The sequence below is a fragment of the Amblyomma americanum genome, chromosome 6 (genome assembly GCF_052857255.1).
Source record: "Amblyomma americanum isolate KBUSLIRL-KWMA chromosome 6, ASM5285725v1, whole genome shotgun sequence".
Classification (NCBI taxonomy): domain Eukaryota; kingdom Metazoa; phylum Arthropoda; class Arachnida; order Ixodida; family Ixodidae; genus Amblyomma; species Amblyomma americanum.
The window spans coordinates 1,193,220-1,206,883 of NC_135502.1; the positions used below are offsets into that span (position 1 = coordinate 1,193,220).

At 46.2% G+C, this 13,664-nt stretch overlaps 2 protein-coding genes across 2 annotated transcripts in view; one reads left to right on the forward strand and one right to left on the reverse strand.

Annotated features, from left to right (window-relative positions):
- The window catches only part of LOC144094440 (uncharacterized), a 149,579-nt gene that overhangs the window by 42,797 nt on the left and 93,118 nt on the right, over positions 1–13,664 (reverse strand). The window lies entirely within an intron of this gene.
- The window catches only part of LOC144136181 (nephrin-like), a 69,350-nt gene continuing 60,903 nt past the window's right edge, over positions 5,218–13,664 (forward strand). The window contains exon 1 of the mRNA XM_077668250.1: positions 5,218–5,849. Within this exon, the coding sequence (XP_077524376.1) occupies positions 5,657–5,849 (193 nt within the window). The 5' untranslated portion in view covers positions 5,218–5,656. The remainder of the gene's footprint in view (positions 5,850–13,664) is intronic.

The following is a 13,664-nucleotide window of genomic DNA, read 5'->3' on the forward strand; positions in this document are numbered from 1 at the left end:
GTCGTTCGCGCAGGAACTCATAAAGGTAGCACATTGTGAATGATACTTTCCTCTTTTTAGCTAACCAAGCACAAAACAAAACAGGAAGTCAGATTAAACAAAAATGCAACCAGGCAGCATGTCGCCAGAGGCTTCAATTAAAGCGAAAAATAAGAAAAAAATCGACAGATACAGTTAAGAGTGCTTACATGTGGGAATGCGAAATCATTGCTGTCCCTGGGTGCATGCCCTTTACGCGTAATGTTTGTACATGCATTAAAATTCTTGTCTACGAGTTCATGTCCTTGCGCACTGGTTGCGCACCGGACCGCAAAAGTTCGGAGCTTCTCGCTGCACGGCGATGAGGCTGGCCGAGTGTGGACGCGAGACGTTGAAGTTTGGGTGCGGTTGTAATAATAACTGGTTTTTGGGGAAAGGAAATGGGGCAGTATCTGTCTCATATATCGTTGGACACCTGAACCGCGCCGTAAGGGAAGGGATAAAGGAGGGAGTGAAAGAAGAAAGGAAGAATGAGGTGCCGTAGTGGAGGGCTCCGGAATAATTTCGACCACCTGGGGATCTTTAACGTGCACTGACATCGCACAGCACACGGGCGCCTTAGCGTTTTTCCTCCATAAAAACGCAGCCGCCGCGGTCGGGTTCGAACCCGGGAACTCCGGATCAGTAGTCGAGCGCCCTAACCACTGGACCACCGCGGCGGGGTGGGTGCGGTTGGCGAACTGAGCACTGGGACACCACCAAGAACGTTGTACGGCGGACGGTTGCAACAGAATTTTGATAGGAAAGTCTGCGAAGGCACAGAATTGAAGGTGCATATATCGTCGGCTCGAGTTCCTGTCGCAAGCTAGCCTTCAGCTTTACTACCACATATAAGCTGTACAAAAAGTATGGTGGGGCAGCCAAAAAAAAAGTAAACCAATAGGCCCCTGCAAATGTAAGCTGTACAGTATGCAACGTGTGTGACACCACCCGGAACGATGTACGGCAAGCGGTTGCGTCACAGTTTTGGCGCGAATGTCGAGAAAACTGGCGCCACACAGAGGTCGGCCAGTGGCGAGTACATATAGACGAACAACATGTAGAGGATTGTGTGAAGCTGTGGTGCTTGGCTTGCTGTCTGCGTTATAGGGCCGTTTGATGACGTCACCCTATTACTCTTGCCATCGCTGGGATTTTCTGTACCACCTGGGAGTACACTAACACACGCCGCCGGCTTTTCTCGCAATGGGACTAGTAATACATAAGCATTAAAATAAGGGTGTAAACTAATAATTAACCTGAACTAGGCGCGAACAAGAATAAAATAAATCACGAAGTGGACAATGTACTACATCATGCACCGACTTGTCCAGAGCGTCTGAACCGCGAGCGGTGTTCTGCATTGATGACAATCACCGCTGCCTTGCGGGCGGCCCAGAGAGAGAGAGAGAAAGACAAACGGATAGGCAGGGAGGTTAACTAGGTAGAGCCCAGTTTTCCACTATACACGTGTGAAGGGGAACGAGTTAGAGATAGAAAGGGGGAGAGAACAGAGGGAGATGAACACTTTTCCACATGTCCGTTGGCCATTACTTGCAGGGTACACAGGGCACACTTATAGCGCAGCTTTTAAGGCTGTGAGGAGTTATTCATGGCAATGTGCTTGGGCGATAAATCAGGTTTAGACCCGTAGGACACTCTTAAATGACAAAAGTGTAGTCAACGGTGGCCCTAGTTAGGTTGTGTGTACTACTGTACAAGGCAGAATGAAAAACAACTGGCAACCAAAAAGTGGCGATATAAGATTAAAGCAGGCAAGGATGTATGTGAAAACAAGCATTACAGTACGGGAAAAACAAGGAACAAGGTCCGAGGTGCCCAAATTGCAGCTTCTCGCGAGTCGGTCGAAATGCGGCTCGCGACTCTCTGGCATCTGTGCATCCCCCCCCCCCCCCCCCCCCCGCCTCCCTCCCATTTCTGGCTCTAAAGACAGCTACTCTTATGTTGTAGAGGTGGCGCTTGCTTCACGACTGGGGAATCACAGTGCAAATACAGAGTGGGATTGACAGTTACCACCAGCTTTGTCGCAAGAAATAGAAAAAAAATGCCACGCCCCCCTCTGTATTGCGTCTCTTCACTAGAAAATATTTTTTACGGCTATTTGTATATCCCTGTCTGGCCAGCCCTTGTATAGGTGAACATTAAAGTCAATTACAAGAGTACACCTCCAGGCCTTAAAAACAATTTACAGCCAAACATGGGATATTGAAGACAGTAGAAAATTATATCTGGCTTTCTAAAAATTCATTTCATTCAGTGCAAGTGCTGACGCGTGATGTGAAACGCTTCAACGACCTCTCCTGTGATCTTGTCGTTTAACATAAACAAAGAAGCGGGGTTACGAAAGACCGAGGTGCGAGGCACTTTTCTCTAACCCTTACCTTTGCCTTCGGAATCCTTGAAATGGTGTGCTAGGCGGCCAATAGTGTTGCGCTGCATTGACAAGTTTATAAAACAAGTACAGGCGAGATATTTTCCCAGGGAGAAGTAAATCTGGCAATTTAAGATTTGACTTCATGAAGCAGACGCTAGATATACTATGATATTCGGAGGTAATGAAACCAGCAGATCGGTTTTGTCCAGATTCAGTGGGGTAAATTAAGGTATTTATTTATTTGACATACCCTATGGGTAAAAATACATTATAGAGGGGAGGGGCGAAAAAAAGAAAAGAACAATCAAAGGCACAGAGTAATAGCGCGATACATACAATGTGGCATTAGTGAAAGGAAAGATTACAATACCAGAAAGTGCGATTGGCAGAAAAATAACGCTAAGTCGCCCGTGTGCTGTGCGATGTCAGTGCACGTTAAAGATCCCCAGGTGGTCGAAATTATTCCGGAGCCCTCCACTACGGCACCTCTCTCTTCCTTTCTTCTTTCACTCCCTCCTTTATCCCTTCCCTTACGGCGCGGTTCAGGTGTCCAAAGATATATGAGACAGATACTGCGCCATTTCCTTTCCCCGAAAAACCAATTATTATTATTATTAATAGAAAAAAATGGGGGAAAATAAAAAAGAAAAACATAAGCCGCCAGTATGGCTAAGGAGAACTGCAAAGAGAACGAGAACGACGGTATTCTAGAACAGCTCACCAAATTCGTTGGAGCAGATTTGGAATGAACGGTGTCATTAATGTTTACTGAGGATGCAGGCAATTTTTTCCACTGAGTTGACGTTTTTGGGAGAAATGAACTGGAGAAGGTAACAGTTTTGCATTGGGGTATGTGAACTTTGTGTGGGCGGTCATGTGGAGCAGAGTGACGCTTTATGATAATAGATTTTGTGAAAAAGACAGATGCATGATGCCTTCCTGCGGGTAGCTAGTGCTTGGATGTTTAGAGCGGCCATCATTTGAGTGACATTTGCAGTGCGATTATTATTAGCAACAATTTAACGGACTGATCAAGTTGTGTGATGCGGACCCCATATTGACGAGGCATATTCTTACTGTGGTCGAACAAAATTTTGCGTATAGCTGTAATTTTAGTGAGGCTGGTGCAAGATAAAAATTGCGCTTCAGGTAACCCACAGTTGTATTTGCTTTGAATGTTATGAGTTCTAAGTTTGATTTCCAGGAGAGTGTGTTGGTTATCTGAACACCAAAACAGCGATATGACGCGACGGATTCTATAAGCAGGTTGTTTAGTATGGATGTGGGACACTGTGTTAGAGCGGGAAAAGCGCATCGACTTACGTTTTTTAATGTTAAGATCCAGTTGCCATGTACGGCACCACTTAATCACGTTATCCAGGTCGGATTGAAGGAAATTAACATTGGTGTTATCGTTAGTTAATTTTCAGTATATAACACAGTCCTCAGCACAAAAGGATATGTGTGAGGAAAACGTACCTACGTTAATATAAATGAGGAACAAAGAGGGACAAGAACCAATCCTTGTGGTACCCCGGCATGACAGATGCTAGTGGGGAGTCAGTTTCATTGGCAGTAACAAATTGTACACTGTTAGTAAGGAAAGCGTGTATCCAATCAAACGCTGTTGGTTTAAAGAACGGAGCTTATGGAGAAGAAGAGAGCGGTTAACTTTGTCAAATGCTTTTGAGAAGTCAAGAAAGATGCAGTCAATTAGAAAACCCGAATCCAGAAGCATGTGCACGTTGTGAGTAAATACAAAAAAGTTGTGTTTCACATGGGAATGATTTGCGAAAGCCGTGTTGAAATGAGGAAAAAAAGATCATATCTTCAAGTAAGGTAACACGGTGAGTGAATATGATATGTGCCATTATTTTGCACGGGACTGGCGTAAGTGATATGGGTCTGTAGTTGAACAGGTCATGGTTTTCACCAGACTTATAGATGGGAATTACCTTTCTGGTCTTCCAATTGTTGGGTACTGATGCAGAATTCAGAGACTGGGAACAAATACGTTGAAGAATGATAGAGCAGTACTCACCAGTATTTTTTAAAAAACTGTATTAATTAGATCTACTACGGAGATGCCGAGCTGGATTCCATATTGTCGATGCGTATTGCAGTTCAGGTCTTACTATGGTTTGATGCAGCATTAGTTTAAGATGTAAAGGTGCTTGAGCAAACTTATGGCCCAAATATCCTAGAGTACTATTTGCGTTGACAGTAATGAAGTCGGTATGCATGTTCCACGAGAAGTTATTGCTAATGTGAACACAGAGGTATTTGCATGGAAGGACATGTTCCAGTTTATGATTGTTAATAGTGTAGCTAGAACAATCAGGGGGAATAGATTGGCGCGATATTCTCATGCTCGTACATTTGTCAGTATTTCATACACCGTTTATTGCACCAATTGGAGATACTGTTAAGGTCAGATTGAAGGAGAAAACAATCGTTTGGGCTTATTTCTCGATAGAGAACACAATCGTCCGCATATAATTTATTAGATGAGTTAATTTCATCAGCAAGATCATTCATATATCTAAGAAACAAGAAGAGCTACAGCTGGGGCTAGTTGGGGTATATCATTTTTATGTTTCGAAAGCGCTAGCTGCTTAAAAGAAAGGTTTGTGTGTGCGTCCTTCCTTGTATGCAGCTAGTGCCTTCAAGAGGTAAGCGCATTTATTCTATAAGTTATCCTGGTATAAGTGCTTCTTTGAGGGCAGCCGACAGAACTGATCTCGTTTTTTGCTCACTCTAAGAACTACTGAAAGGAGCAAGCCCTCTCACCATGGCGCCAAACGCTTGCAGAGCGCACTGCCAGAACGAACAGCACCGCCGTGTGCCGTTTGCACGAGCGCTCCTTTTTCCAGGCCTCCGCGTGGCTTCGCCTCTCTCTGTCAGATGGCGCTGGCGTTCGCCGATTGGGGCCTTCCCCTTCGGTGCGTTGTGAGGCACTTGTATCGGTGCTCCACGCTGCCCCGGCTGACTGCGGAGGGCATTTTGTTCCAGTCTGAGGTTAGACACGCAGTTGTTGAAAGGGAAGAAGCGCATCGGGTCTCTTCGGTAGCACAACTCCACCGAGTGACATTCCGTGGGTGTCTTATGAAGTGAGCGAGAGAGTCAGACAGTGGAGGAACGACCAGGAAGGGTTTCTGTCAAGGCGACGATAAATTTGGCTCGCTTTCCACTGTAGCTTGATTTCTTGGAGGCTGTTTTTCTCGTGCTGTCACCGTGCTTGCGATGCACTCTGCAGATTTTAGGAGGCAGTTTCAGGAGACAGTGCGTATAGGAGCAAAGAGCGTGATCGCGTCATCACTGTATCGACCAAATGCAAATGTACGCTGTACCTGGATTACGCACTCAGTGGATGCACTCTTAAGTGTGGCGATGGTTTCCGGCCTCCTTCTGCTCCTCTATCCTGCCGAGATCACAGGTGAGTCTTTGCTAAGCAATCTTCTGGAACTTTTCCTTCTGTAAATTACTGATAACATTACACAAAAGTTCTCAATAACTGTATTATGTCTGAGGTATTTTCTATGCCAAAGTGACGCGAACAAGTAAACGCCCTGATCCCAGCAGTATAATAAATAATGGGGCGAATGCAGCTGGTCGGCAATATTTTAAATTATTACTAGCGATCTGAAAATTTCATTTCGTTTGTTCCTGTGGTCATCAACTGCCAAGTGTCAAGAAACGATGATTACTCTTCTTGTTCTAAGTGGGATGCTCAATTGTGAAATCAGTTGTCCTGTCGAAAAAAAAAACTATTCAGTGGCGAAGCACTCTTCAAGTTATTGGATGTTCCTTTGTGATGACTGTAATATTATTAAAATCCGAACCCTTACTTGTACCGGGCAGCGCTTTTGTTTATTCGTTGATACGACGCTTTCACCACATTGTCAGCTCAGTAGGCGGTCTCCATTTGCGAACATAGGTCCTGAATCACTCCAGGCAACCTCCTGGCGGAGGTGCCAGGCGGCTGGAGCCTTCATTATCAACCCCGTAAACCACGTCTTATCAGTAACAAACTCCAACAATGTCCGTCTGAGTTTATAGAGAGTAGAAGTTAAAAAAATCAAGGATTGACAAATAAACGTCGAATAGAACATAAAAACTAAAACCTGCTGCAGAAAACTAAAAATATGCCTCAATCGCCTTGAATTCCAGACCGGCCGAAGGTGCTTATTTATGCGATGATATTTTTTGTGCAAAAGTTACTGCGTCGAGCTCAGCAAAACTCGGTAGCTCTTACTTATTACGTTTGCTTGTTTGGCTTCCGGTGTTTCTCTGTCGCTCTCAGATTTCAAGATGGCGGATAAATCACATGATCATAGCCGTAACAACACAGGTCAGCAAAACCTCAGGTTAGCAAAATGTGACACCCCACCACGTGACCACGCGCGCTCAGACGTCGGGCTGGCACAGCGGCCAGATTACTCTCTATCCTGGCGTTCCACTGTATATATGTGTGTACTGTCTGAACGGGTGCCAAGACTGGTGCCACTTGTGGTCGCCACTCGTGACAAAATTGTGACCCCCCCGCTTGGCGCAGTGAGTTCGGAGTAGAAACACACGAATCGGCACAATGCTGCGCACAAAGTTGTTAGTGGGGCTGAAGCGTGGTATGTGTGAGGGATTCGTAGCGACGACCTCTGTTCCTTGAAATCGTAATGATGGGGACCTTCGGAGGGCCGTGGCGGGCGAACCAGTGGTCGCATAGGTATGCGGGTGGTACCAAACGAATCGTCGTTTCAACATGTACGCGCTTGTATCCAAATTTGTCGAAAGCGTAGGTGAAAACAACTTAGCTAACGCTCTTTAATTTGATATCGCATTCGCGAATCAGTCGTTTATTTTTTTTTTCCAACTCAGGTTAGGAGGCAAGTGCTGCAGTTGTCAATCAGGTTCCCTCGAACAGCACTAGCACCTCTGTGAATGTGGTGCTTGAGGTGAGAGCGGTTGGGGAGGTTGCAGACTCAAGGGAAACTTGGTATTCATTTTATGAAAGACGTAAACACACAGGGCCGAGCTAGACAAAGAGCCAAAGGAAGAATAGAAGGAATACAGAAGCTTTTTTTTTTTTGACGATATATGCTGAGGAGGTCAATTTGCAGGTTCACCCAATATGATATCAGCGTATAAGAAACATTCGATCGTTTGCTTATTTCTTTTCTCAAACCGCATAGACAACTGCAAATGTTTCAAAGGCTAAAACAACCAACGCTGAAGAAGTCTAGTTTGCCCATCCAAGAGATGTAATCGAGCACTGACGGATTTACTCAATGAAGTTCGTCGACGCAAAACAAGCCTTTGGTAACATCCGAACGAAGCGTTACCGCTACAAAGGCACTGAACGGAGCAAGACAGCCACGGCTCCCTTTTTCTATTCTCGCCCAAATGCGAGAGGGCATTGCGAAGCGGCGGCGCCTCCCAGCCGGCCTCTTTGCGTCACAGTCCAAGAGCTCACGCACCAACCATGCGAAAGCCAGGAGGATTCGTTATTATTTAATGGCACACTCTCGCTCGCTTTTTCTGGTTTCCTTGCCGCGGTAGTCACAGCCCGCAAAGAGCACAAAGAGAGGACTACTGCCTTTAATTAAATTATGCCTGGCCGCTCATTCGGCACCCCTGACGGCAAAAAAATGTCCAGAAGCCAGGCCGTTCAATTCTGCGAGCTCCTCATCGGGCCTGCCAGAAAATGCGCCCGCCCTCTCCAGTATAGTTATGCACCCTGCGAGACCTTATCCTTATTTAATCAGCTTACGGTCTCCGCTCGCGTCTCAGTGATGATGCGCCCGAGCTGCCTATGGATCGGGGCTCGGTACAGCGGGGCTCTGGCGAGGCGCCTAAGAAAGTTATTTGTATTCATGGAGACGATATCGCTTGCTAGCGATAGCCATTTAGCGAATACCACAAGAGGACAAGTCTGTGGGATGCGAACGTCGAAAATACGGGTGAACCGGAATGTTGCGCAGATCTCGTTTCCGGCGGTTGCAATCAAGGCTACATTCAAATACTCACCCACCAATGTGTACACCTGATTTCTCCGCGCCGTTAGTACTGTCAGAGTGGGCTGGCGCTTTAGTCTCGGCCGCAGCAATAAGGTGGGTGCACTGATGTGGTAAGGCGCGCGCACAGTGTGTTCATGGAATTATGGTGACCAGCTCTGTGGCATATCGTAGAGGTTACGACACGTGCCTCTCCACCAGCGTATGCGGCAGTGAGTCGTCGAAGCGAGGGGTCTGAAAGAAAAGAAGTTAAAATGTCGTTGCACTCAATCGTTCTGTCATGTTGAAATATAAAACTCTCTTCGAGAGCGCGTATACCATCTGCGATACTGCTCGCAAGAGAAAAGAGTTGTGTGCAGGGTGATGACGTCATCAGCAATAAAATACATCGATGGTGATAAGTAAGTTAAGCACAATTTGAATATTTTTATTTTTGGACTTTCGTTATACCTTCTTGTGCTGCTTGTGTTACAGATGAGAATATGAAGCAAAGACGCGAAGATAAACAAAACACAGGGATGTGCGCACAAAATCGTAATTTCAAGCATTCAGTGCGAACCCGCCGCATAATGCGCCACAAGCGCATCAAAATGCACTTAGGTGCACGCACAGCGCTATAGTACCAGAAAACGTTTGAAAAAGAACAAATGTTTGGGATGTCATGACACATTTGGCGATGCTGAAGAATACAGAACGCAAAGCGGAAAATTTCGAATATGAAACACGCACTCTGAAAAAGAATACGCCTATATGGGAGTAATATAGGGTCTCTCTTTTTACTAAATGGAGTGCGCTAGGGAACTCTCTCTTTACTCTTTTCTGTTTAGAGTGTGTGTTATTTGCGGACTATACATAAGAAATCACAGTATATAGACAAAACGTGTTATAAAAAGCCGTGAAGAAAACGCGAAACAGCTCCTAATGAATACAGTTCAACCGACAAGGTTCACATGCACTTTTCAACGCTTAACAATGCTACTTAACTGGCAAGCACGGCGATGCATATCTGGAAGCACATGTTTTGTAACAAACATACTGTACAGTTCAAAGCAGCCAATAAAATGGTTCTCAGGCAGCTAGTGAACTCAAAATGGTCAATGTGCTTGAACCCTCCCTGATTCATTAGTTTCGTTTTGTTGAGAACATTGTTTTAACTTGTCCTGTAATTCAGATAATATTTCTTAAGAAAACATGCCCCCACACCGCGCGCTGAACAGACACTCCGCACATTATTATTGCCACCGACGCCCATCCAAGTAAAACTGTGTTTGGACAGAACACACGATCTACATTACAAGTCGCGCGGGAAGTCACCGCCACTGCGGCTGAGTGATATCATGAGAAAACGTTCTATAGAACACGGCAGCCTCACAGGAAATGGAATGGATGCTGTGCCAGCTAGGGTCAAGCGTAAACAACCACATTCTCGCTGGGTTGCCACCGTCCACGCGACATCTGCGGCAGCCTGTGCGCAGAAAACTAGACCTGCGAATAGAGTTTACTGAGTGCACTAAACAATCTGTCCTCCCTCGCCACTCAAGGTCATTTACTGCTGAGCGAAGCTTAACAAGGTCTTCGGTAGGATCAGATTTTCCTTCAATTTTGGCACCCACCTACTTGATTTCTTTGTCCTTCCGTTTAATTGTGTTTAGAATCTCATCATATTTATCTAACATCAAAGCGGTAGCTGTCTCAATGCCGCCTAATTTCTCCGTTGGAGGGCCCAAACACTCACTCATAGAGCTGTACAATTTCCTGGCTACCTTTTCTCGAGGCTTGGCAGCGAAGCATGTGGGTCACTTCAGGGAGTCCTCCTTTGACTTAAATGACGCTTCAGTAACTCCAGAGCATTTGCCAAATTCATTATCTCACTCTATGCATTTGACACCGTGTCTTGAATGAATACACGCCAAGCTGGTCCATGGATAGACATGCTCTCAGTTGGCGCTCGCAAAGACAAGCCAGTTAAACAGCAGCGCAAACAAAATTACACTGGCAGCGGCAATGCAATACTGGCATGCTTAAGCGAAAAGCGATAAAACTGCACAGTGCGAAAGTTTGCAACTGTTCGGGGCACGTCCGGCCTCCGCTACTCTTGCCAAAATTGAAGCATTCTCCTGTGAACGGAGAAAAAACACCTCGGAAAATCTTCTTGATATGTGCTTCTATATGGGTCGCGCTCCCGACCTGTGCGCTGTGAAATCAGAAAACTGTTTTGAAAACCTTGGTCCTCATGTATTCCTTTGGGCCTAACCTTAACTGGCGACAACAGCGCCGCCGCGTCTTGCTTACGTTAGATATCGATATTGGTCCATAGGCGAGTCACATCACAGTAGTGTAATGGATAAAGCGGAACAGCGCGAAGGCCAGTTTGTTCTGCATCTCGGTTACTGCGCGCTACTACACAACACTACTGCCGCTACAAGCAACATACATGCACAGATGTAACGCTACACACACTGTTTATTAGTAATGTAATTCTTGCTTGTAATGCACTTCTAGCGCATGCTGCGTCCGGTTTAGATGCGCGTGTCGTCGGACCTCTATTTATTACTTCTTTGCATTTTTAATACAAACGTAATAAAATGCAGAGTAAAGTTATGAATAGAGGTACGGTCACACGTACATCATGAGGATCAAAACCCGACGCAGAATGCGCTAGAAGTGTATTAAAAGCAAGAATTACATGTCCAATTAAACAAATGTGTGCTCGCGCTTCATCTGTGCATATATATTCCTTGTATATTCCTTGTATCGGCCGTAGTGTTGCCCCGCCGCGGTGGCTCAGTGGTTAGGGCGCTCGACTACTGATCCGGAGTTCCCGGTTTCGAACCCGACCGGGGCGGCTGCGTTTTTATGGAGGAAAAACGGTAAGGCGCCCGTGTGCTGTGCGATGTCAGTGCACGTTAAAGATCCCCAGGTTGTCGAAATTATTCCGGAGCCCTCCACTACGGCACCTCTCTCTTCCTTTCTTCTTTCACTCCCTACTTTATCCCTTCCCTTACGGCGCGGTTCAGGTGTCCAACGATATATGAGACAGATACTGCGCCATTTCCTTCCCCAAAAAACCAATTATTATTATTAGTGTTGCGTAGTAGCCCTCAGCAACCAAAGAAGGAAGAACTACGTGTGGATGCTCTTGCTCGTGGCGCGGTGTTTAAGTACTGTGGCAATTAACAAGCCGAGGGCGGTAGTGAGAACGTCAGAACACGTTACGCATTCCCAAAGCAAGCCCCAACGCTACGGAAATGCAAAAGCATGAAAAATCGTCAGCCTTACCATGGGAGTCATTGCCTATTAAATCCATTGTTTTGTCACAGACTTCAATTTTTGTTTAGTCTATGGTCCCAAATTAAGGATAGCGAGTATATTTGCTTAAAAGTACAGGGGGTGCAGGCACGAAAAATTGCTCTGTTAAAAAAAAAAAATTTCCGCAAGCGCGTGGACACCGCCCTAAGTCTGATTGCGATTTTTTTTGTTCTTCCTATTGCTTCCAGCCCTCTTGAGGTTGCCTTGCTGCTTTGTTTACTCTTCAACTTGCCATAGTTTTATGAAATTCATGAGTTTTTATGCACGATGGTGCTGTTAGCTGTGAACGTCAGCTTTTACTCCTTTGTTTCCATCCTCTTAAATGAGCTGTTCCAGCAAGTTGCTATGAATTGACATCGTCGTTCATTTTGTTGATTTCATATATGAAATTTGAACCAACAATATTCTGCGCTTGAGCATGACAACAATGTAATATACCTCTCAACACAAGTAGCCATGAATGAAGAATCGAGAACGGTCGCCTCATCGGCAGGTCTCTGGTGGAATCCCGAGTTTCGTGAGGTAGCACGCGTGGTCTTCCTCCCACCAAAACGACATCCCTCGAATTTGTTCCAATTGGCAGCTATATGCATGTCACATATATATTATGGAGCCTAAATTAAATTTTAAAGGAAAAAGGTGTGAAGAAGACGACGCCGAATTATCCGAAGAATAATGAAGAGGAAGAAGAAGCATTCGGTGAGGTGGGAGGGAGATGATTGGTGGAGAAGAGAAGAAGACGACAAGGCATACGTGGACTAACACCGAAGCTATAAAAGGGCGAGTGAGAGAGAGGCCCGAGGGGGAACAGCAGAGAAGCCGAGGCTCCGGCGGGTCAGGACGCTTCGGCTGGAAGAGAGCGACGCCGGCTACTGCTCCGGTGAGCTCGCGTTCTACGGCTCCACATCGTGGACTTCCTGCCGTGCCTGAGCCTGTTCCGGGGAGTCAGCAGAGGACGCTACCACCTGCTACGGCCAGGGGTGTCCTCCAGCGCTGTTGCCACCCATCCGGGTGGTGCCCCCAACGCCAACAACACTGGCATCACCTCCACGGGCGCTTGGACCGGGAGCTTGTACGACACAGCCAGCGACGCCGCCAGCGACGCCAGCCCAAGCACGTCGAACGCCACCAGCAACGCCAGCAACACCAGCCCAAGCACGCCGAACGCCGCCTTGACGCCGCCTACTGGATCCATACAACGCCGCAGCCACACCGAACCAACCGTGAGCACGAACGCCGACCGCTAATAGTAGAACACTAGTAGTAGACGCTAGTAGCAGTGTGTCCGGGTCGTGTGTATTTATAGTCTTCGTGTTTTGTGTTAGTTTTGTTAGTTTTGTGTTCTAGTTGTGTGTGCCACGTAGGGTGTATTAAATGTGCGTTTGTGTGGGTACACCAGTCGCCTAGTCCATTCTTTCGGTCCGAGTGTTCTGCGGGGAGGTCCGTGACAATGCAACCATTGTCTCGAAACGCTGCGAATACCTAGCTTGGGATTGCTTCGCATCATGTTTATTAGACGACTAATTTTTTAGAAATGTTTGTGTCGATAGTAGCGCAGAGATTGCTTTTTATAAGAAAACAATTTCGAAAAGGTTTTGAGAGGGCTAGTTAAACTCACATTAATGGTTCCATTGGTACTCCGGCAGACTATTTCTCGACCGGGTCTGGGCTTGTGCCAGTCGCCGCTCAGAAGGCTAGATTATACATAGATCTGCATTAGGAAACATCCAGAGGGGAAAGAGCTGTGACTGCACTGCATAAATTTAGAGAGGGCTGCACACGACAGGCTGAGGTTGTGATTGGTGATATCTCGTTGTGCATTTTCTTTCTTCCCGTGCAGGCTTTGAGTTCTGCATGATAGCAGTTCTGCAGGGTAGCAGGTCTTTCTCTTGATCATCCACTTTTTATGTGCGTGATAAATGAAATAATAA